General features: G+C 40.7%; 1 protein-coding gene across 3 annotated transcripts in view; it reads right to left on the bottom strand.

Moving 5' to 3' along the window:
* The window catches only part of LOC117150558 (CUGBP Elav-like family member 2), a 102358-nt gene that overhangs the window by 12009 nt on the left and 66525 nt on the right, over positions 1 to 23824 (bottom strand). For all 3 annotated transcript variants that reach the window (XR_004460770.1, XM_033317509.1, XM_033317521.1), the window contains 5 exons: positions 22853 to 22935; positions 19238 to 19286; positions 3328 to 3509; positions 2966 to 3263; positions 2652 to 2858 (listed from right to left, as the gene is read on the bottom strand). Coding sequence is in view for 2 of the 3 variants with exons in the window: in XM_033317509.1 (XP_033173400.1) it covers positions 2652 to 2858; positions 2966 to 3263; positions 3328 to 3509; positions 19238 to 19286; positions 22853 to 22935 (819 nt within the window). In the remaining variant the exon portion in view is untranslated. The remainder of the gene's footprint in view (positions 1 to 2651; positions 2859 to 2965; positions 3264 to 3327; positions 3510 to 19237; positions 19287 to 22852; positions 22936 to 23824) is intronic.

The following is a 23824-nucleotide window of genomic DNA, read 5'->3' as shown; positions in this document are numbered from 1 at the left end:
AAATGGTGAAAAACGTTGAACTTTTTAAGAGATTAAAAAGAGATTGTTTTAATAAACTGATAAGTTCTTTTGCAAATGCAATCTATACAAAATTAAATGAAAAAACACACTAATAAACTGTGCAAATATATTTTATATATAATTCTCACCTGTCTTTTTAGCTGCGTTTTATCAACAATTATTTAAGCGATTTGCAAATGTTAAAGAAGAGAAAAGGGAATACATTTTTGTCAGACCAAAATTCCAAACAATTGTATGGAGTGTATGCGGATTTCAATAGAATTAAATTTTGTTGACAATTTAAAGCAACATAAATCATCGAAATAAAAAGTATGAAAGCTTTGAAAATTTTGATAAATTCAAGAGCATTCTCACCTGATTTTTTGGCTGCAGCCTTTTTACCCAAGAGGCCTGCACATTAAATCCATATTTATTTGTATGAAGGGGAAAAGCAATGGACAAGTAGATCAAAGAGAATACATTTTTGTTAGCAAGAATAAACGAAAAATCCTCTAAGCTAATTAGGATGGACATGCCGAAGACGTCAATCTATCCCTTTACGAAAAGAAAAATTCCTATTTGGCTATTTTAAGTCGATTTCTTCGGCAGTGAAGCTTGACAGTGAAGTCCTGATTGTAATTGGATTTCCTTGGATAAACAGAAGACCAGGGGCATTGGAAGAAGGATGAGTAGTTCCCTTAGTAAATTAGGCTAATTGGGCACTTTGAATGTCACATGATGACACATTTGTTGGCAAAGAAGCCAAAAATAGAAAAGCAATTTCGGTGCGGGGTTTTCGAGTAGAAAGTTCAACTCATTAATGATGAATTAAATTAGGAGACCAAATGAATATTGATGAGCTTATCGATCGACTTATTTCGGCTATATCAGGTGTACAAGTATGAAATGTCGTTTTTTTTTAATCAAAAAACACGTTAAATTTTGTGGAAAAAGAAAAAATCATTTATTCAAAGTATTTTCCGTCGCTAGCTACACATTTTTCCCATCTCTCGGGCAATTTGTGGATTCCACGCCAGTAGAACTCATCGTCTTTTGCGGCGAACCATTCATCGAGCCATTTTTTCACACTTTCGTAAGAATCGAAGCGCTGCTCAGCGAGTGCGTGTCCCATCGAAGCGAATAGGTGGTAATCGGATGGGGCCAGGTCTGGTGAGTAAGCCGCATGCGGAAGCACTTCCCAATTGAGTGTTTCCAACGTGTCTCGAACCGCTCTTGCCGTATGTGATGGAGCGTTGTCATGGAGAAAAATGACCCTGTGTTGTCTTTTTTGATATTCCGGTCGTTTTCTCTGAAGCGCACGGTTCAAATTGATCAATTGTTGTTGGTAGCGTGCCGTATTCACCGTTTCGCCGGGTTTCAAGAGCTCATAGTAAATGACACCGCTCTGATCCCACCAAACACAGAGCATCGTCTTCTTGCCAAAGCGATTCGGTCGAGCAGTCGATGTGGCCGGTTGTCCAGGATCAACGTATGACTTTTTACGTTTAGGATTAACAAAAAAGATCCATTTTTCATCGCCAGTAACGATACGATGCAAAAACGACTTCCTTTTGTATCGTGAAAGCAAAATTTCGCATGTGTTTTTGCGCCTCTCCATCTGCCTCTCGTTCAACTCATGTGGCACCCATCTACCGACCTTCTGAATCTTTCCCATCTCTCGCAAGCGATTGGAAACTGCTTGTTGACTTTCTTCCAACTGCTCTGCGAGTTGTTTTTGCGTTTGAGCATCGTCTTCATCCAATAATGCTTGCAGTTCGGCGTCTTCGTACCTTTTTGGCGGTTTTCCGTGCTCTTTGTCGTCGACGTCAAAATCACCACTTTTGAAGCGTTGAAACCACCGTTCACACGTTTTCACAGTTGGTACTTGTTCGCCAAAGGCTTCAACAAGCATTCGGTGCGATTCCGCAGCTGTTTTCTTCAAATGAAAACAGAAAATTAATACTGTCCGCGTTTGCTCTTTATTCGGCACGAAACTCGACATGTTCACTGCACTGAGAGTAAACAATTATGACGCTCAATTTGCGCCAAACTATGGTGGTTCGACAGTCAAGGTTGACACTTCACAAGGTCAAAGTTTTATGACAATCGATAAATATTTACGTTTGCGAGACATCTATATGTTCGAACCGACATTCCCTACTTGTACACCTGGTATATTACCCACTCATAACAAACAAATTATGCGTTTGTAATCTCTCTATTACCCTTCTCGCATTTGTCCAAATATACATTTATCCGAAAATAACTTATTATAATCCAATAAGCAATCGACACTCATTAAAGGCAATAACCAGAACAACGTCGAGATAATTAGAAATCGATAAAAGAAACACTAAGTAGCGTTGCGGAAAAGGGAAAGTGTGCCGGAAAGAAAAGCCAGCAACAGGCTAACACGAAAATAGAGAAGTGGAAAAACCCTGTGACGCACAAGGAAAACTTCAATACGGAAATGAGAAAAAATTAGATAATTAGCCGAGGCAACTGATGACCGAGATAAGACCGGGGGATTATGGGATGCGGTAAGCCCTAATGAATTATTAACAATGGAGGCGCTTGCTTCAAGTGATTTTGCCCCAAACTATCCCGGCTGCTTAAATAGCTGTTTTAAAGGATGTGAAGGAGTAACTCACAGAGCAACGCAGCCGTGTTGGTCAGTTGGGCGCTTCCTGGCGATGTGGCAGCGGCGGCTGCCGCGGCGGCATTCGAGAGACTCGGCTGCGTCATGGCCGCAATGGCCGCTAGATTCTGGACGGTCATCGGGGTCAAAAGTCCTGCGGCCGCCACAGCGCTGGTGTCCGTCGCCGAGCTGCTCTGCTGGGCTCCCAGTCCTGTGAGGGCTGCAAGGGAACAATAAATTAAAATCTAATAGACATCATAGCTTGCTGCCATTCATTTAGATTGAAGGAAAATGGCTAAGCAATTGTTATTTCCAGTTCATGCTCACCTTGCAACAACTGGTGCTGCAGCCCCACCGCCTGCAGCTGCTGCAGCAGTTGGATGGAGGCCGGGGTGATGGCATCTGCGCCGAGGACCGGCGAAGGCTGCTGCGGCGGATTGGGCAGGATGGGCGTGGTCACGCTGGTGGCCGTTTGGCCCAGCGGTATGTTGATGTTGCTGGCCAGATTCCAGAGGTTGGCCTGAATTTGCTGGATCTTTTTCTGCTCCTTCTCCTTTTGCGTATCGGCGAACTTGACGACCAGCGGCGATGTGCAGCCCTCCATGATCTTGTTCTGGCTCAGGGTCTAAAAAGGCGATTGGGATATATTACACACATTTATCTACAAGATACGAGTATTCGATACTCACCACTTTAATGGCCGAAATGGCAGCGTGCTTGGTGGCGAATGTGACGAAGGCACAACCCTTGCTCTGTCCGTTCTGGTCCCGAAGGACGGTGCACTCCTCGATGGCTCCGTGGACTTCAAATAGCTTGCGAACGTCGTTCTCGTTCAGCTTCTTGTTTAGCATACCCACAAAGAGTTTGCGTTCTGAAAGTAAATGGTTGCCATCAGTTACTATCGAATAAATATTCATGTATTGGGGAGAGAAATGAGAACCTAGTAACAACATCATCTATCATCTATATTCACACACTGAACTACGAACTTCTTAGTTACTTTCATCTTAAAAATGTAAGATTTATATTAAATTAATCTAAGCAGAGCCTAAGACCTTGGCCTTGGTAAGTTAATCGCTGCGTGAAAAGCTGGCGGAAGCCCCAGCTTAACCGCATTGTCGAGTGTAACCCTATAGCTAATAGTTGAGATTGCCTTGGCTGGGAGCTCTCTGTTTTGGCATTGAAAAGTGCCACCACACTCAAGTGGGTTAGGGCCAGGTCTAAACTGGATTGTTGTGGACTGGTTCGGAATGGAGCGCATAGGAGGGGGTGGTCGCTTTTGGTGGATAGTCTGCCTGCCTGCGTGTGCTCAGCCAGGCTTAGTTAATTCCAGTATTTGGCAATGCTCAATTAATTTTACATAAATTAAAACACTGGCTGCTGCTGCCTGCTGAACTGGGCTCTGGACTCGATAACTAATTGGCAGGCATTTAACATTTCGCCAAATATTTGCACTTTCCATGGAAAAGGGCTCCAAGTTTGGCGGCGAGGCGACCGAGGTGGCCGCCAATGTGCAACTAATTTATTTGCAGAAACACGCAAAATGCGCACTGCACAAATTAATTGTTATCAATTGTGCAATTGGCTGAGAATGTTTTTCCAAATGGGAAAAGCGGGATGCCATGTGATGTGGTTGTTTGTGCGGGCGGATCGCATCGTTTCGGTTCGGTTGGCTGGACTCTCTATCTTTTAACTAAACCAAATTGCAAATCAATTGGCTTAAATGCATTTAAAGTGCAGGCGATTACTGCGAGCGGATTAAATTTGTATGACTTGAGCGAAATAAATGCAAAGTTTGTACTCCCTCCTATCTCTTTCAATTGGCAGGATTTACTGTCAGCTGCTTTTCACATTAAAAATTTATTTATATAAATATATATATATATTTAATATATACTTAATTTAGAATATTTAGTGACAAAATTAGCCCTTGCATATTTATTTCCCCCTTCATTTCAATAGAGCCCAATTAGTTTTCGCAGATTTTAACTGTGCTGGCAGAAATTTTTGGATATCGTCATCCGAAAAATCGAATAACGTTTGCATTGTTATAAATTATTATATTATCGCTTCAATAAACGGTAAATTTTTAGTCAATGGAAATTATGTTTTATGACCTGCAATTTGCCGGCACACAAAAATGTTCAGCGCCCATTTGCCGCCCACTTGAAAATCTGTTTTTGGAAATCAATTAAAATTATAATTAAGCTGCTTATGGGGTGGAAATTGATTTTAAGTAGCCATTCTGGTCATTGACTTTGCTGCCGTGCTGATGGCGGGTATTTAAACTTATTATTATTCGAAACGTATTATTATTATGGCAACTTTTATAGTCGCGAGTAAGCGCAAGAAGTGTTGGAATTCCGCTTAATGGCTGGGTATTCTAATGCCTCGGTTTTTCCCCATTTCGGTCTGCCACTTGCCACTCGGTACTTGCCACATTTCGAGGCATCATCGTGCTGCAATGCGGGTCTATCCTTCCACTCGATGGAGCGTCATCCACCAACTGCCTCCCCCTCTCCCTCTCCCTCTATCGCTGCCAATTCAATTGCCATTCCGGCTGCTGATGCTGCATCATCATCATCATTATCATCATATTCCCCAAGCGTTATCAAATGCAAAAACCCACACACACACACTTTAATGATGGAGATGGGGCGGAGGAGCACTTGCACCATTATTATTATGATTATCGCAAACTGCAAGTGCAACTGCAGCAGCAGCAGCAGCAGCGACATCGACTAACTGCACTTGAGCTATATTATCATAATCCTAGCAGAAATTGCGCGCAGTCAGCAGCAGCGCATCCAGTGGGAAAAAGGAATTTTAAAATTCATTGAATTCGATGCTTGCGGTGGCGGAATGCCAATACCCCCACTATCCAATTTCGTAATTCAAGTCCCTCTTCCCGAAAAAGTAAACAAACTTGGCGGTGGCGGTGACCTCATTAGTTTCGATCAGCTGCAAATTGTAAGCGTTTTCCATTGCCATCGAGGGACTCAAACTCAAGGAAGCGTAATAAGAAAATGTGTATAAGTTTAGATTATAATAAATGCTTTGGAGGGAATGTTCAAGTGTCACTGGCCAAGAAACTTAAAGATTCCAGTATTAAAGTGACTATCACTTATCATTTAAATACTTCAAGCCATATAGACCCAGTTATCCCATTATCATAGTGCCCAGCTGTAAACCCTCGCAAATCTTAAGCGGCATTCAATTTAAAGTTAAATTCCGCCAGCAAGGCGTCGGGAAAACTTTACCTTTAAGTCCTGCCAGCGAAATTGCTTTAGTTTTAAATTATTAATATGTTGGACCAGGCTCGCTCGCTGCTCGTCGCAGTTATTCCGACCCACTCCTCTTAACCCGGCCAAAATGGGGGAGGAGGCGGCGGCTTAATGCCGGGTGGCTGGAAAATGGACGAGTCAGTGAGCCGGCTTCGGGGTAATGCAACTAATCTGCTTCTAGTGGCGCACATTAAGTGTTGCCACGCTTTCGACTTTAATTTGAAAACATAAAGCAGAAAAGCAGGGGCGGCGGTGGCGCTCAGGGAAGCGGCTAAAGTGCGGCCACTTCTGCAACCTACATCCACACACACACACACACACATTCAGGCAGGACTTTATTTTCCTTGCTCCTGCGATGGCCATTTCTGCATGCAACTCAACTTAACCGAGCGACCACTCGAACCTCCAACCCCAACCCAAAGCCAAACTCAAAACCAGAGAGTCTGGGAACCCAGAACCCAGAAGCCAGAACCTCGAACTCAAAACCGAAACCAAATGCTGGGCGAACGAGCCATGACATCGACGCACTGAACGCTACCTCTTCCACTCTTCATTCGCGCCCACTTTTTCTTTGGATTCTGCATGTAATGAGTGGGTTATGCGCGGTATTTGATAGGGACCGACTGAAGAAATACCGACTAATTAAATTGGAGTATAAATTGTTTCAGCATGAAACTCTTTGTACAAGATAACAAAGTCAACAAATCAATATTAATCATTAGTCAATGAATAGCTACTCAAATAATCCTAATTAATCGAATCTTTTAAACAAATACAGTGTTGTTTGTATTATCGAACTTATCCCTTTAGGTTACAAATCCATCACTTGGTTCATCATACCCGCAATATAGTGCATATCCAAAAATGGCAGCAACGCTCAAAAAAACGGGTCATATTTGCCGCCATTTCAGCCGAGAGTGTGAGTGAGTTTGCGCGTGTGTGTGTGAACGTATGTGGTATCCGTGCATCCTTCATTCAAACCACCCCCTCCAACACCACCCATGTAAGCCCCCTTCATCGCCACTCACCCCTCCCCTCCCCCCTTGTTGGCCAGCACACTTGGCTTAGCTTATTTATGTCACAAATATGAGCAAACGCGTACGCAATGCCACGGCTGGATGGACTTGCCTTGCTTGGATGGAGGCCACCCACCTGCCTCCCATTGCCACCCCCAACTGCCCACTTACCACCACCACCACCGCACCCCCCCCGCTCTTGCACTCCTCACCTGGCTGCTTTTGCCACTTTGCATGCATCGCTGCGTGTTTGGCATATTTAACAAATTTTCGCAAAAATAATGTAACTCTCCATGCTGAACTCGCGTTGTTGTTTTTCCCCTCCAAGTTGTTGTTGTGGCTGTGGTTATACGCACACTGTGAAAAAGGGGGTGGAGGTGCTTAGTGAGAGCGGGGGGAGTGAGAGTGGCAAAATCTAATCAAGCGCTGCGGCAATAGTCGCACACTGGCATCGAAATGCACAAATACATATGCCCAGAACATAGTTACGCACACACGCACACAATGACAGGTTCAAAAACCACATGCTTGAAAATTGAAAAACAATTTAGAAATATAAAACCAAAATGTAATGTGTAAGATTTTGCAAGAAACACGGAAAGGTTTTAAAATGTTAAACTAAATTTGATGAAAAATTCGAAATCGAATCAAAATTTAATAAGGTCACATTTCTTTGAATTAGGTCACATTTATTTTAAGCTTTAAAAACGTTTGTATTGAAAATGTTCTGTTTATATTGTATTAAATACATATAAATTTAAACCATTAAAGCAATTTTTAAACTACGACTGTTCATAACTTTCACTTTTGGAACGCTGAGAATGCTTTTCTGGATTCTTATGGCTTTAGAGCTCTGCACGTATATATTTCACTTTTCCACCTGCCTAATGAAATTCTCTCCGCCAATGCCAACATAAATCCAATGCATTATTAAATTTAATTTGGAGCTGAGCTGCCGACAAAATTATGGCAAATTCTTCGCTGGATGTATAAAATTTAAATTTTAATCGCCAGCAGTCGGCAGTTCAACGGAGGGCAAAATGTTCGCCGAAGGCAGGGTGTTCTGGAATTCTGTTCCCTTTTTATATCAAGAACATTAATTTTCATGTATATTATTCCTTTAATATCCTTTTATTCGATAAGTAAGAAAGATGTGTAGTTCATATCTCTATTTCACTTTTCTTTTAGCTAAGTGAGGGGTATGTAATAGTCGATGCACTCAACTTGTTTTTTATTAATTACTTGGATTGATTTTATAAACTGTTTTTCACCCGCCTCGAAACGATCAAAGGACTTTATTTAAGTCCTTTTCCACTTTTAGACACAATCGGTTCGGCAGGTCCCCCTGCATATATTTTGTCCCTCTTATTCCTGGGAATCCTTTTCCCCTCTTCCTTTTCTTCCTCGAGAATACAACTTTTATTTCCTGCATATATTTTGGGAATGCATAAACGAAATTTACATTTTAATTGCATTGAAATTGTGTTGCTTTGTGCTTAATCTATTTTTCCCTTCGTTTTTCTTGCCACAAGAAAATATTGAATATCAAGTGGAGTTGCGGCAACGCTGAAGTGGCGAAGGACTAACAAGGATTATGCATATATATCAAAGATAATTGCACCAAAAATAGAACTTTAGCGTATAAATTTCCATTATGAGGCTGGCGGGCAGCAGGACACGAAGGAAATAAATTTCAACACCCCTCAATAATAAAATGGAGGCGAAGACGAAAACGATTTCCAGAAACTTGGCTCATTTATCAATTCGGTAACAACAACGATGGACAATAGTTCGTACAGGTTAATAAATCGATATGACATGAAAGCCACAAAAATGTCATTGCAACAACAGAAATAACAGCCGGCCAATAAAATGAGCCACAGAAAAAATTGCGAACACAGAGGCCAAAGGAACTGGAACTACTACCAGGGAAACATAAATTTTCATGTCGAGGCAATAAAAAGGACATGTTTTTCCAGCATACACGAGCACACAGATATCCACCCATATATCCTGCCTCGCACAGCAACATAATCAAGAGCATAACAATAAGGCAAGAAAGTGGGAGCGAGAACGATGGCTATTGCTTTGGAAATTATTTGCATTTTTACACATTTTGAGGGTCAAGCAAAGGACACGAAGGACGCACGCACACATGCACACACACACACACACGTAAATGTGTTATGGGTAGAAGGGGAAAATATGAATGGGTGTCCATTATGGGGGTGCATGTGGGGTCAAAACTTTTGATTTGAACAATGAGTGTGCGAGTGTGTGTAACTGTGATAATGGGTTTCTGTGTCGAAGAACTTTCAACTTCCTTTATTGTATTTTATGGCTCTGCCTCAATTTTTTGGGTTACACTTCCTTTTTATTATGCTTTTCGAAAAAGGATGTGTGCACAAGGAGCACAGGGAGGAAAAGTGAAAGTAAGTAGTTCCAGTTTGATTATGATAATAACATATATGCATAAAAATGTGAAGAAGGGTTCGCTTTCGTATCCATTTTTATCAATATTATATGGAAAATATGCAAATACTTTGTATGGGCCTAAAAATAAATAAGGACATTGCCGACGTTGAACGAGATAAGCGCCAGTCAATTGAATTGGTGGCCAAAAACCCTTTTATTCTTTCTGATCTTCTAAAATTTAAAATAATACTGCTTCAAGCTACATTTCCGAACTAAACAATGGATTTCTCGCAAATTCTTCAGCACTATGTCAGTTTATAGTTATTTAAGGAATTGTGAGTAACGCAATATTTCTAAGCCAAATTCCAGTTGCCCATTAACCAACAAGGCTTAGTAAGCTGCCATGCGTCACTCAGTTGGACAGTCAGTCAGTCAGTCAGCCAGCCAGATAGTCGGTCATTCCCTTAGTTGGTTGGTTCTGCAATCATTCAGTCAGTGCGTCAGACTGTCACTCCAACCAACAACTGTCGGCCAAGCAGCCAAAGAAGCTCTGGGAATGCATTTGCATCTTGTGTGCGAATACCCTGCCCCTGGAGATGCACCACCCAGTAGTGGACTCCAGTGCTCCGTCTTCACCAAAAGCCTTTTCCGCCATCCCGTTTGGCCCAAAACAAAGTGTAAAGAATTTCCCCGAAAACCAATTCATTTGCATAAAACGGCAACTAGAGTCTGGCCAAAATAGAGCAGGGCAGGGTGTTTGCGCGCAACTATGGTATGGTAACTGAAACCCGACTGGCTCTTAGATTAGGGAATGCCATGGTTTCGCCATCACTCTAAATGGAGGCCAGGCCAAATCATACCAGTTACTTTACACTCGAATAAAATACAGGCGTTTAGGATCAGAAGTATTTAGCTGCAGGAAATTACAACCAATTTTAAGTGGAAACTTACTTATTCCTAATCTTATATCATCATCGTTTAGGCAATATTAAGTACTTTAGTTTAAGTACTTTAGTTGAAAGCAAAATTTATGAAAGTTGCCAATGGCTCATTTCTTTTTCTTAGTGCAAGATGCGTCTGCGGGTAGAAAGTTGCATCTATGTGGGTAAATGGCACACGTTGCTGCTCTCTGAATGTGAAAATGCATTAGGCTGCAACAACAAAAGGATGGCGGAATAAAACGAAAAAAAATAATAATTTTATGCGGGTCCAGTAGTCTGGGCCATGCCCACATACCGCCCATAGGCTATTTGGCGTTTGTGGCCAGGATCACAGGACCACCCACCGAACCAGGACCCGAATCGTAGTGCCCTACTGGCTGCTGCACATTTTTGGGTCAAAGCAATTAAAGGTTATAAATTTCTGCCGTTCTACTACTACTACTACTACTATAATCTCACTCCCTTTGTGTGCGAGAAAATTGCTTTTTAAAAAAATATTTTTTTGTTAAACTTCTATACCCTTCTTCGCCGCCGCTTTGTGACCCAGTCACGTTCACGTGGTGGAAATGGGTGCTGCTCTCCGGCAGTTTATTTAACGTTTAATTTAGCAGAAAATTAAAGAGCAGTTAAAATTTGCATGGCAATTTGGCCAGCAGTGATTTATGGAGTAACAAGTGTGCAAGTCAAGGGCTAAGAGTCCTTTGAAAGGATGGGTTAACACATTGATGTACAGTATAGCGACGTGATTTAATTTTATACGAATTTTGTGGAATAATTAAAGTGGAAACACTGGAATTGGGAGTTAAGATATGCATACTTTAGTATATATATTTTCATACTATCTCTTCCACAGAATATTTAAAGCATTTAATCATTCCTGTAGGTTTACTGCACATTACCCACATTAAATTTTACACACTTAACTGAAATTTTACCCCACAAACTCATTGAAAATAAAGTGTAAAATATAAATTTTTACTTTTCCCATATCGAGAGAGATGCGGGACAATGTCCTTTATTGTTGTGTCCTTCTGCCACGGACGGCTTGGTGAAGTGTATTAAGCGGAAAAAAGTGTCAGGCCGGCAACACGTGTATGTCAGGGAGAAATTATTGTTAAATATACAGAGAGAAAGTTTCTGAGCGTTAATAATGTCGAAGTCAAGTGTAAACTTGTGGCCGACTGATGACTGCGTGGGCGCAGCGAAATGGGCGTGGCCCAGCTGGCGAGGACACATCCAGGTGATAAAGACCCAAATAATAAAAAAAAAGAATATGTAAGGTTTTAAACATGTTTACCAGATGTTGTTCTTTTTTTTTTTGTCTCGCTTGTGGTTTGGCATTAACAGATAATAAAATGAAGAGCGGAAATTATGTGCGGAAAGGTTGAAAAATTAAGCGGGCGACTGCTGATGAAAATATGCAGCCAATTGGCTTCAAAGATTTAAGGATTCAGCAGGATATCTTATTTTCTAACTACAACTGCCGAAAAGTTATTTGCAATCCGCTCACATTCCGAATTTATTTTGGCAACAATTAAAAGACCAATTGGGTCATGGGCAATTTGCTTAATGACGATGTCTTGGCAATTTGATGTCCGAATCCTGCCTCAATCTCAACCCACCGACGGATGACAACAAGGACGAGACGCGCGCGTGGTCCAATAAATTGCCTTAATTACCCAATTTTAAAAGGCAGCCAAGAGGGAGACACGCCAACGGTGAGGGCTATATATGTACATCGTAATGTGAATGTAAGGCAATTTGGTCGGCTGACGACTCCTGGCAACTCCTGCGACAAGGTAGATAACACTCAACATCAACAGACCATCAATAAGAGAGTGGGCCCACAGGGCGGATGAGTGGGTGGCGGAAAGGTCGACAGGTCGAGCAGGACGGCTGAGTGAGCGATAACTGACCTGGACGGCCAGAGATGGCAATGTTGAATAAACAAAGTATTCGAGCACTACTCAAATTAGTAGTAGAAAAGTTATGTAGTACACAAGCACTACTTAAATTAGGAGTAGGAGGAAAGTTGTGTAGTGTTGTTGATTCCATAATTCGTTTTATTATAATATTATATCTTTATAGTTCTCAAACACTGGAAACTGCATCTATGTATAAGTAATTATGATAGCATCTATTAAGTATGCGCAGAATACAACTACTTTTATTGCATATATAAGTATATTAAATTACCCCCACTCAATATACCTCTCACATTTCATCAACTTTAATAAGTTTACGTGTTAATACAATCTTTAGTAACTACGATAGTATCACGATTTCATCACTAGATAAAATTCGAATTTTTCTGCAGCGTTAAAAGGGAGGTGTCGTGGAAAGTGGGGAACACCGAGTGGAATCTGAGAGGAATCTGCGACTCCTACCTGGCACCGCATACGGTGATGGATGCGACGGTGGCAGCCAATATGCTGAATTTATTGGCGGATAGGATTTATGCGTGGAGCGGTGCGTTGTTGTCGAGGTGGATCCTGCTGCTGCTGCTGTTGCTCCGCCAGCAAATAATGTTAAGGTAGATGCTGCTGCTGCTGCTGCTTCTGGTGATAATGATAATGATGATGACGACGCTCCTGGGTTAAAGGACAATGCGGCTGCAACGTCGCTGTTATGGGATAAATTCTCAATTACTGAGGATAATTGACTGTTGCCACTGCCGCCGCCAATGAAGGCAACATTCTCCGATGCTGTTGGCTCAGATGGCTCAGATATTCGCGCTGATGTTTTCGCTATATTTCCCTCACAGGATCCGCACTCGCATCCGCACTCGTCGCCGCATCCGCATCCGCAGCCGTTGGCTCCTTTTTGGCTATTTACGAAACCGATTGCAGTTGAATTATTTATCATGTCAGATGATGATGAGATGACGACGACGTTGGCGAGCGGAGAAGAGAGAATTCTTGAAAATATTTCACACTTACACTCAGGCTCACACACAGATACTCGACACGCACACGAACAGAGATACGCACACACACACAGACAGAGAAAAATAGCAAGAGAGAGAGATAGAGAGCAGAGAGCGTTAAAAAAAGAACAAGAATCGTGAGTCTCGAACAGGCGAGGGAAGTGGAAAATTCAATAAGCAAATATAATAAATATTAAACACGAATATTCAACTCAATTATCAGCAAGTTAACACTTCTTCCCAGACGTTGATTATTTATTATTTAAGAATTTTATTATCAATATTTCGAAGAACACGCAACTCTTTTTTTTGGGTGTTTACTGTTTACTTTTCTTTTTAGCCACGCACAATTAACGTATTATTTATTGTACTTTGATTTTAGATTCCTTTTTTTTAGATCGATAGTTTTTTTTATTATACGTTCAACGTGTAACAATCAGATATATGAATACACAAATGGTTTTAGTTCAATATTTTCCGACTCGATTTGCCATAAAACAGTAAACAAAAATTATTAAGTGAGTTTCTCTTGAAGATTTCGCACTTTTAGCGTGTGATTTCAGTCTTTTCTTTCAGTCAATTGCTGGCATCGAGAGTTCTCCTCCGTGATCGCAATTAAAGCGTTTGGCAATTCGGCGTCTGATTTTATAGACGCCTTCCTTAAATCGATCCTAAATATAGTTTTGCAAAGTGATACTAGCAATTGTTCGAAGACAATGAATTCGCTTGCTCGATTTTATTTTGGATCATTTCAATTCGAATCGATTTATTTCAGGCATGCGACATTTGCGAATTGCATGAAAAGGTTGATGGACTGTTTGCAAAAAGGGTGACATTTGATGTAAATTTTTTACCAATACATTGATGTAAGTTTTTTACCAATACATTTGATGTAAATTATACATTTGTAAAATGTCATAGCTTAATGATTTAAAATTGAAGTCCTTAGTTAGTAATGAATATTTACTAAGCTAACTAAATGTACAATTTTCCATTATGAACTTACTTTAATTAATCTTGATTTTCCGTGTAAATCCAATTTATTTGTAAGTTTTTGGAGAGACACCCGGTTTTATGTAAATATTTTTGGTTTGTTTTCCGTCGTTCTTTGTTACTTCACTTTCACAGCCTGTCCATCAACGATAAGTTTCGCTGTGATTTAAATAAATTCCTTTGTGCTCTATTTACTTTTTTTTAAATTTTTTTAGCCCGACTACCCTTTGGCCGACGTATTGGCAAAACTCGATCCACTAAAAATAAATTGACATCAATCAGGGGCCGAGGAAAAAGGAAAAGTCATCAGAACCAGACGATGGCGATGGCAACTAATTAAGCAACGTCACACATGCAACGTCCATTAATGAAAGCGAATCAAACAGGACTGACTGAGGCGAACGGGGCGGATGAAAAGGGATTCGCATCGAATTTAAATACCAAACAATAGGCTCAATTAAAAAAAGGCAAAATAAACTCGCGAAAATTGGAATTTTAGCACGTACGCGATGGGGGGAAAATAAATCAAGTTGATTGCTCGCCGATTCGTCTCGTCCACTCGATTCGAACTGATTGACGTTGGAAATGCAACTAACCTGCGCTCGAGATCTAGACCCTAGTCGTATAAATCCATCGCATATTAGATCTAATTTCATCTCATACAAAGATGGTTGTTCTCGACTGCAAAAACTTGATTAGCAACTTTGGCTGCCTTGTGAAATTGTTGACTCTGAGTTGAGCGCTTTTAAGCGACTTTTAATGTTGGTCTAGCTTAGTTTACTTTTTTGTTCTCATCAGCCTTTGATGAATGTGTGTGTATATTCTTTGCTCATTCGCGTACTTGTAGCACCTGATGCTAATGAGTTAATTAACACCTTTTGTCGCTCACAAAAAGTTGGCTTTGAGAACCTTTGAAACGCATTGCTCACAAAAGAAAGTTTAGTGTTCTGTAAGTCAATCTTATTTATGTAAAACTAATTAGCTTACTCATATTAATGTACTACTTTAAAGCTGTACTGTACTTTAGAAAAGCTAATTTATCTAATAGACATCAACTACACATGAGGTGTTCACAACTTCAACTTTCACCTTCTAGTTGACTCATTGATTTGTGTACGAGAAATGCAAATACAATACGTAATTTGTTCAAGGTTCCTTCGTACACCCATGGTAAAAGTTTGTGCGGTAATTTCTTGGCACATTTTGCATTTCAGCGCCACAAAATGAAGACTCATATGTGTGTGTACTCTCTCCTTGACTTGCCATATATTATGGCTAATTTGAATTTTTATCATGTTTACAAGCAAACAATACGTGCATCATCATCATAGCAGTAAGAAGGAGCCGCCAACGTTGTTGTCTTTTTCCTTATTTTTCCTATTTTCTTTTTTTTTTTTTTGCTGTAGCTGTTGTTGACGCCGGGGAAAACCTCGCACAACATTTGCATATCGATTTCATATGCAGTGGGCAAAAATTCATATGTTCCCCCGCCGCATTTTCACGACAACAACAGCGCCCAACATCATTTCATTCTTTGGTTTTTCCACTGCAGTTGGCAAATGCAATCGTCTGCAGATCCAAAAATTTACGGAATTAACGTGAAGATGTTTACATCCAGTATCTAGCTTGCAACTTTATTTTAAGATTTAAGATTTGTATTATTTCTGCAAAGTTATTATAAAACTCGACTATATACCAAATTAGAATCCTTAATTCGACTCCGCTATTGATCGTGATCAAGAATTAACTTTAAAAGGATCCTATATCTATCCTTTTTAGAGATAAAATAAAATCTTGGCGCAAGCTACACAAGTGAAAATTGTGAGTAACTTGAAAATGTAATATCACCCTAGTAGCTGCCCTTCTCTTATCCATTTTCCCCATAATCCTTCAAAACTTGACATTGTCTTTGGACTCGCTGCTCCTTATTTTAGTATTTTCCGCTTTTCCTCGTTGTCTGTTTGAAGTTTGCTTGCATGTAAATTGCTCTGATTACCACGTTGCTGCTTTTCGCACCTTCCCCCTTTTCTCGCCGCTTTTCCACTTTTGCTTACTCATTTGATTTGCTTGCACATTTTGCTGTTGTCTCGTTTGCCATCCTTTTTTTTACTTAACGTAATGCAAATCGCTGTTATTATGCACTTTTTCCCCTTAGACAATATTCCCTTTGTATCCCCCCCTGCTTTTTTCCAACTTCCTTGAGGTATTTATGTCCTTCTGGCTTTTCTACTTTTTCGTTGAGGGTTTTTCGGCCCAGGCTCAGAGAGGAGGAAAAGCTCCGGAGTCGCAGAGTGTCATAAAATTTGAATGCAATTTTTCCATCTCCCTTTGCTTCAATTTAGGTGGAAATGAGAAGTCATTTGTTCGGTATTTATGGCTGAGGGGGTTTTTCTTCAGGAAAGCACTTTTTGTGGGTTCGAGGATTTTATGTGCAAGCTGCAATCGTTGATTGAATTTGTGATGAAAGATCAAAGGTAAACAAATCGTCGGGGATAATTTCATTTGATTGTTTGACTCGCTTTAATCCGCAGTTTTACATTTGAGCGAGGGAGAGCTTTGTGGGAAATGGGAAATCGTATGGTTCGAGTTTTAAATTCATAAAATTGGTTTAAAAACAGAACGATTTATTAAGTTCGTTCTTGAGAAACCTATTAGCCCTAATAATGCTCTTCTCAGAAAAGTATTTACAGCGCCCATATATATTCCGTGTTATTTTACTGAAGGCGGCTGCTTCGATTCCCACGATAACTTAAGCCTTTGACTAAAGCACTCGGTAAAAGACATTTTAGAATCTATTATACAACGCAGTCAAAGAATCAAGAATAACAATACCTATCAGAGGGTTGTCCTCTTTAGCGATTTCCGCCTGCCAAAAAGTATGCAACACACTTTTGCGCAAGGAACTTTTGGCCAAAAGGAAAAATTTAAGTAAGGCGTGGAAGGAGAGGAAAAAAGCTTGAGCCAAGCAGGAAACAAAACTCGGCGACTCACTCAAGCATTTTATTAAATTGCCACCTTCCGTTTGTTGTTACGCTGAGACGACAACTGTCTTTTCTAGAAATACTTTTTCGATTTCTAGGCTGTGAATACCGCCGCCCACATACCCACACCACAATATCCAAACACTTTGGTGGTAAACCATTGAAAAAAGAGGAAACCAGGGTGGGAAAAATATTCCTGCCATCTTTTTCTATTATATCGCTTCCGTTGTGGGCTCTAGCCAAACTTTTTTGCCAGTTGTTTTCGTTTGGTTTTTTTTTTTGTTATTTAAAACATTTTGTTGCTGCTGCTGCTTTCGAGGTTAAAGTGCCAAATCACGAAACATGCCACATTTCTCTCTGTCTAGTTTGGAATATTGAATTGAATTGCAATTTCGCTGTTTGCCGGGGAGTCGCCGTCGTCTGTCTATAATGCGGCAAACATTGGATGGCGTCCAACTTGAATTTGCATCGAATTTGTTTTAGGCGCAATGCGGGCGGTCGCTACCAAAGGGCTTATCTGAAATTGAAAAGCCCCCACACACAGGAGGGTTTTTGTTTTCAGCTCGAAAAAGGGATCTAAAACAAGCTGCTAAATTCACTAAACATTATAGAGAAATTAGCAGAAGTTTTTGGTATGCAAACTATAATTTTCCTCATTACCGCCATTGAATGTACTTATCCATCAGCTACCCACTAAAAAAGCATGGGAAAAAATTAGTTAAGCACACACAGAGGAAAGAGTGCCGAAAAATTATTAAGCATACGCCATGTTGTACAAGCGTAATTACACATTGCTGAAAAAGCAGATGGTGGGGGATTTTGAGAGCAGAGTTTGGCTGCCAGGAAGACTCGCAGTGCCAGCGAAACTTTTTTTGCACTCAGTTTGCATTTTCTGTTTTTTTTTTTTTACAGCTTGTTAACAATAAACGCCGCAAGGTCCCCCAATTAAACGTGGCATTCTGGCCCTTTTCCCTTCCCCTTCCTTTGTGTGTGTGTGTGTGTGTGTGGGTGAGGAGCAACATTTTTGTGGTCACTTAAGCAGATTAATATCATGGGTGTAATTAAAAGAAGCCGCCCCAAAAGTGTAAGCGGGTTGAAGCTTCCTGTCTGAAATTAACATAAATTAAAAAATGTTCACCAACTTTTTTGTCAGCTTTTTGAACACTCTTTTTTTTTGTTTTTGCGTTGGCAATTTTTGCTGGCTCACATAATTGATGGTTTTTAATTAACTGCCAAGTGACCGACAGCTGACAACGAACTTTGGCAACAAAGGGATGGTGGAGAGGCAGAATGCAGAAATGAAAGTTCAATGAAAAATCCGTACAAAAAATTTCGTTTACGCACACACAGAGATACGTACATACATATGTACACCCAGCTGCCTTTCCTTGTTTTTCGCAATTTTCCCTTCCATAGAGCTTTTCATCGTTTTCCCCTTGACCATTGCCAATAAAAACTGTCAAATACTATTGCCCGCTTTTGGGTTGACCGCGTTTTTCGCACGCAATTTCCACCGCCACCAAAATTCTGATCGCTCACTGTCTATCTCTGTCACCCACTGGCCGTCTCTCTCTTTTCACCGTTCATGCGACCTTAGTTTTCCCATTGAATGTAGTTCAGATGCGGGTTTTTAGGCTCTTATTCTACTTACATGTAGAATATATTGAGTTTGTAAAAAATTGTATTCAATATACGTATATGTAAAGAATTCTTCTAAAAATTCCCTAATTTAGGGTAGTATGTTGGGTGAAAAATACTTCCGTCCTTTCAGGCGCTGCATTTTCCATCCATAAGCCCCCATTTGTGTTTGATTTCCGATTGAACATCGCACACATATTTCTCACGCCTCGCTGGTCACTTTGTACCGCGTTTTGTTGATTTGTTGGCGGTGGAAATATTTCGGCTTCGCATACTTTTAGTCACCCACATGCACAAAACACCGCATCTATTCACCGCATTGTGTGCGTATAGCTTTCTATTTCAACTACTAGTTTTTTCTTTTTTTTTTTTGACTGGTTTTTTGTGAATTTAATAAAAACTTACCATTGCGATTCTCGCTATCGGCGGGCTTCATTTGAATGGGATGGTACATCTGAAATAAAACGAAATGAAAAGAAAATTTAATGAGAGTTTAAATTGAAAACTAATTGGTTTGGTTTGGGAAAAGTCCTTGACATAGTTGGTAGAGTTAGTAAATGAATTCATTTTTGATTGCTGCCGAAATAAATTTATTCTTTTGTATAACGATATGTATAAGTATGTATTAGTATGTATTATATTGTACAAATTCCTTCTATCACCAAAAGTCTCGTATTTTCCCTTGTTTTAATCCTACCCTTTTCTCTCGTTAAAATCAAATCCGTTTCCGGACTTTGTTAATCACATTTGAAATATTAGAGCGCAATATGCTCCGTGGTTCCGGTCGAAAGAGAGAAGGCCGCGATTAATTTACAGAGCTTAGGGCCAAAATGCAGTCGCCAAAAACGGCGACAAGGGATTGCCGTTGGTGCAATAGAGGAATAGGGGGAAATCGGGCGGAAGAGCCCATTCCTCCTTTCCGCAGGGCCAGCACCACCACCATCCACTTAAGCTGCATAATGAATGGAATGCAGGCAAAGGCAGAAAGGAGCCTCGCAGGACACGGAACAAAGCCTCCGCCTAAATCCTTGACAAAAGCCAAACACATTTATTCAGCGGTCGCTAAAAAGGACACGGGCGGTGTGTAAAATGTGAACGGGGTGGTCTGCTGCAAAAATCCTAAAATATGCGTTAGACTTTGCAGCGTGTTTTAAATGTAATTTTTCGCGCACACACACACACACCTCGTAGCGTCTTCTAATTAAAACAAGCTTAAAGCTCGCACCACGCCCCTTTCCGCGCTAAAAGAGACCGCGAATCGGGCACGAGGTCAGTCTGCCTTCTGTCCTTAGAGATGGCAGCGTGATTTGGGGCAAACAGGAAATACCATGGAATACATTCTTGCATCAATGTAATCCAAATCTTGCGATTTAATAGCTTGTTGATATCTATCTATCTATCTACGAAACTATTTACTGAGTTGGACTGGTCGCAACTGTTCTTAAGTTACTGAAACTACATTTTATTAACCTCTCACGCGTGTCACGTCCTCACCTCCGCGTGAAACTACAGCTTGGCTAATGGCGCGTGATTTATTGGCAAACGGGCGGCGAACAAACGACGACAGTCTACGCTAGAAGGCAATGTCCTTGTACTTCCCTCGGGCGCTGCCCTCTGCCCCTCGCCACCTACCGCCTTTCCCGCTTTCCTGGCCCAACCTCTGCTGGCCGTAAATAATACACGCAACGCGACTGGTTACAAATTGCAGCCAAAGTCAACCCGGCTCTCCGCCACCGCCACCTTGTGCCTTTCTTATTCTGCCAATTTATTTATATGCAGGAAGTAGCAATTACCAGTCAAACACAGGCGGCATTCACGCCCCCACCAGGAGAAGTAGAGTTTCGAAGGTGGAAGTCCTTTCCTCACCTTGTCAACCAGCTTTCGTGGTTGGCTTTTTCCTGCCACCAAGTAATTGGTTGAAATATCGCAGGCAACTGTTTTCTATTGGGGCAATTATTGGCTGGTGTGCACTACTTGATCTGCGAAATGTGGATAATGAAATGCAGCACTGCGATATGTTATCGATATGGGCGGTAATTCCAAGTTAATCGAATGACAAAATAACGATAACGAATTCCAAAGCTCGAAGCAATAGGTCACAAACTAAATGTCAACGATTAAATAAAATTTAATATAATTCTTTTAACATTCACCAGCAATCAACATGCATTTTCCAAAGCAATTTTTCCCTTTCGATAACAATCGCAAATTGTGCAAGAAAATTACAAGCCAACGTCAAAGCCTGTCAGTGGAGCTGCCAAAAGCAGTGGCAACAACGATGGGAATCAGATGCAGCACGCACATGTCCCGTTCTACGCCCTTTAGCCGTCATCGCCACAAATGTGGCATAGCAATTTTCTAAAATAAATATCGCAGCTGCAGCCACGAAGCTACATGCAAATTATGTCAGTTCCTCTTTTTGGGAGCCGATAACGTGATGACATAAGCATTGTCCATAGGAAGCTTTTCCGCTTTTTCTCCCAATCCTGGTTGCTTTTTCGCAGCCAACACATGGCTTTCAAATAATAATAATATTCAATGCTTATTTGATGGCGCTACAGAAGAAGTAAAAAAAAAAGGGTACAGCATGAACAAAAAAGTGAAGGGAACCCCAAATAAAAAGCAACATTGCCAAATGTCGCTCGCTTTTGCTGACGTTGCTCGCTATCTCCTGACCCCTCCTCCCCGCAACACCCATACCCCCCCTCCTCCCGCGTCCATACCCATTCCATATATATATCTTTTCCCTTTGCACTTGTGCTGACAACTTTTCCAGAACTCTGCTTGCTTTTCCGCTTTTCAGCTGCTTCTGGTCCAAAGTGCAAATTGACATTTTTGTGCCTGCGGTTTGGCTTGCTCTCTTACCGCCAGAAAAATTACGGAATAATGATCGACCTATTCAATATCCTTGCAAGGACTCGTTGCATTCCAAAAAATGCAGAAAGTACACCGATGTGCTTAATGGCAAATACAACTATAAACTTCCCTACCAAACACCTATCTATGTAATATTGTTAGATTTCTTAGATTTCTTCTTCTATAATTCAATTTTCTGCTTCTTTTGCACATATATTTTAAATATTTAATAATTTCTTAGAAGAACTTATCGAACAATTTATCATACCTCAACGCTAGTAAGACTGAAGAAACTACTTTTGGCACGTGTCTTGTGCTAACAATTTTCGCAGTTTTTGCGCTCCTTCTCCATTTTTAAGCTGCCACAGGACACAGGACTAAACTTTTGAAATTACTTGCATTTTATAGGGAAATGTTCAGAGCGTAGAGAAGAAAAAACACTATATTGGAAAATAGAGGAGGAAGAATTTCACGTTCCACGATTTTTTTTTCCTTGCAGGCGCTTTACAAAAACATTTCCCCCTGCGATGCATTTTATTTTAGCCCCACAGTATTTCTGGCTTTTTTTGTGCGGTGTCATGGCTCTGTCAGTCCAAACGCCAGTCAATCTGTCAGTCAGCGAGTCAGTTAGCCATAATGAAGGAGGCGAGAGGAATCACGACGATGATGCTCTGCTGCCCCGTCCCGCCACGCCCACAAAATATCCCGCTTGCTGTGCTGTCAGCCGGATGATAGCGTTTCATGATAAGTTTATAGAGTTTTCCCTTGTTTGTGTCGGATCAGCGAAAACTCCAATTAAAGACCGTGATGCCCATGTCTCTTCCACTTCTCTGCCGAGTGCCTCAATTTAGGCTCGAAAGCATTACGAGGTGACTAACAATGTCTTATTCAAAAGGGTAATTACTAGGGCTTTTGAGCACTTAAAGAAAATCACAGCTCTAAAATGCAATATTCTTCTAATTTCTCTCTTATGGTTCTTCTAATGAAATATATTAGGTAATTGAATAAAACAAAGTTTTATATCAGATTTTTTCAACGAAATAAAGCTTGTTTTAAAATATATATATATTCATTTGAAACTTTTGGTGTATTTCCGTTTAACTTATAATGGAGTTGAGAGGGTTGAGCTTGATAAAATCGTAACACAAATCAAAATTTTCTTACCCCATTTAGCGTCTTAACATTATGCAAAGCATCCTGGGCTTTCAGGGCGGCGCGTCTCGTATAAAATGTCACAAAGCAGCAACCTGGAAAATAAAGGGAGTAGCATAAGATTAGCATGAGGGTTAAATTGAGTTTATTTGCGAGCTGGCTTCGTAAAAGGTGGCACTGGGAAATTATGAAAATTATTGTTATTAGCGGAGGTGGGCTGGGCAAAATGCCCGAATGGAAAACGTGTGAAAACTGAGTAAGCCATGGGCGTGGCCCAGAGGGCGACTAGAAATGTGGCAACAACATGACAGCCTGGCACTAAATTGAACATTATAGCCCCGGCAAATGTGTCGCGTTTGAGATTGGAGTGTAAGTTTCCTGGGAAGGATGTAGGGTGCCACACGAAGGTGGTTCGGCCGACTTTTGGGCGAAAATAGGGTGGCCAAGGTGTTGAAATTTATGAGGGTGCGAGAGTCGACGGCAAGTGTGACCAGCATACTAAGTGATACTTAAACTTAAACATTAGTTTTCTCTACCCTGTTTCATACATGATGGTATAATAAAAACCCCTCAAACTAAGCAATATTTAAAGTGCCTTCTATAGTTTTAAAGTACCAAAAATACTTATACATAGTTTACTCCATTTTAGAAATATATTATTAATATTACAGCATTCAGCTATTTAAAATGTCTCTTTAAATAAGGCCTGCAAACATTCCATCTACCTTTTTATTTAACTCTCTTTTCGCATGGCATTCCATTTCCATTTTACCAAAATACGTTTTTGTAGATTCTGTTTTGGATGTGGCAGAAATTCCCTTTCTTTTATGCGCCAAATCTGTGGCCAAGTTACACACACACACACACTGCCATCCAGAGCTTTGGTTAAATCCATTTCCGGATCCTGCACACACACACACCTAGACTTTTCACTGCATCCCATCGTTTCCCACACTTGCAATTTTCCTACATGTTCCCGCATTT

This window comes from Drosophila mauritiana, chromosome 2L (genome assembly GCF_004382145.1).
Source record: "Drosophila mauritiana strain mau12 chromosome 2L, ASM438214v1, whole genome shotgun sequence".
In the NCBI taxonomy this organism is placed as follows: domain Eukaryota; kingdom Metazoa; phylum Arthropoda; class Insecta; order Diptera; family Drosophilidae; genus Drosophila; species Drosophila mauritiana.
This window is presented reverse-complemented; position numbering and strand designations above follow the sequence as displayed.